A 1,015-nucleotide genomic window follows, 5' to 3' on the forward strand; every position below is an offset into this window, starting at 1 on the left:
CGACTGCTTTGTATGTTTCAGTAAGAAAGACATCTTCTACATTAGCCAAGAATTAGAGAAGCGAGGCAATGAAGTAGCTGTGATCTATGGAGGTCTTCCACCTGGTAAGTTACTTTCCATACATATAGGTGCAGGAGTGGCTGTGTGGTAAGTAGCTTGCTTACCAACCACATGGTTTCGAGTTCAGTCCATTGAGAACCATTGACGTAGAATTTCAATACTGTTTGATCCGAGAAGAACTTTTGAAGTTGCTGCCTTTTCATGTAGTCTCATTAAGAAATAAAGGCAAACAATATATTTGTGTTTTACAGGAACAAAACTAGCTCAGGCCCAGAAGTTTAACGATCCTACAACTAGCTGTAAAATCATGGTAGCTACTGATGCAATTGGTATGGGTTTGAATTTGTAAGTATACTAATTCTTTGCTTTCATTTTTTAGTGTTTTTTTTTTGTTTCAGCCATTGGACTCTGGCCATGCTGGGATACCACCTTGAAGGGTTTATTCAAACAAATTGACATTGACCCCAGTACTAATTTTTATGCCCTGTACTTATTCTGTTATTCTCTTTTGCCAAACTGCTAAGTTATGTAGATGTAAACAAACCAACACCAGCTGTCAAGGGGTGGTGGAGAACAAACACGAAGATGCACACACACACACACACATATATGATGGGCTCGCACAAAGAGTCTGTTGACCAAATTCACTCACTATGTATTGGTTGGCCTAGGGTTATAACACTTGCCCAAGGTTCTGCATGATGGAACTGAGCCCAGAACCACATAGTTGCAAAGTGAGTTTCTTAACCACATAGCCATATGCAGGAGTGGCTGTGTGGTAAGTAGCTTGCTTACCAACCACATGGATCCGGGGGCTGTCCCACTGCATGGCACCTTGGGCAAGTGTCTTCTACTATAGCCTCAGGCCGACCAAAGCCTTGTGAGTGGATTTGGTAGACGGAAACTGAAAGAAGCCCGTCGTATATATATATATATATATATATATATATATATA

At 40.8% G+C, this 1,015-nt stretch overlaps 1 protein-coding gene across 1 annotated transcript in view; it reads left to right on the top strand.

Annotated features, from left to right (window-relative positions):
- LOC106877494 (ATP-dependent RNA helicase SUPV3L1, mitochondrial) overlaps positions 1 to 1,015 on the top strand; it is a 22,181-nt gene that overhangs the window by 13,041 nt on the left and 8,125 nt on the right. Inside the window, exons 8-9 of the mRNA XM_052968089.1 lie at positions 1 to 104; positions 312 to 405. The exon at positions 1 to 104 is cut by the window's left edge and continues 25 nt beyond it. Coding sequence (XP_052824049.1) covers positions 1 to 104; positions 312 to 405 — 198 coding nt within the window. The remainder of the gene's footprint in view (positions 105 to 311; positions 406 to 1,015) is intronic.

Source organism: Octopus bimaculoides, chromosome 5, assembly GCF_001194135.2.
Source record: "Octopus bimaculoides isolate UCB-OBI-ISO-001 chromosome 5, ASM119413v2, whole genome shotgun sequence".
Taxonomy (NCBI): domain Eukaryota; kingdom Metazoa; phylum Mollusca; class Cephalopoda; order Octopoda; family Octopodidae; genus Octopus; species Octopus bimaculoides.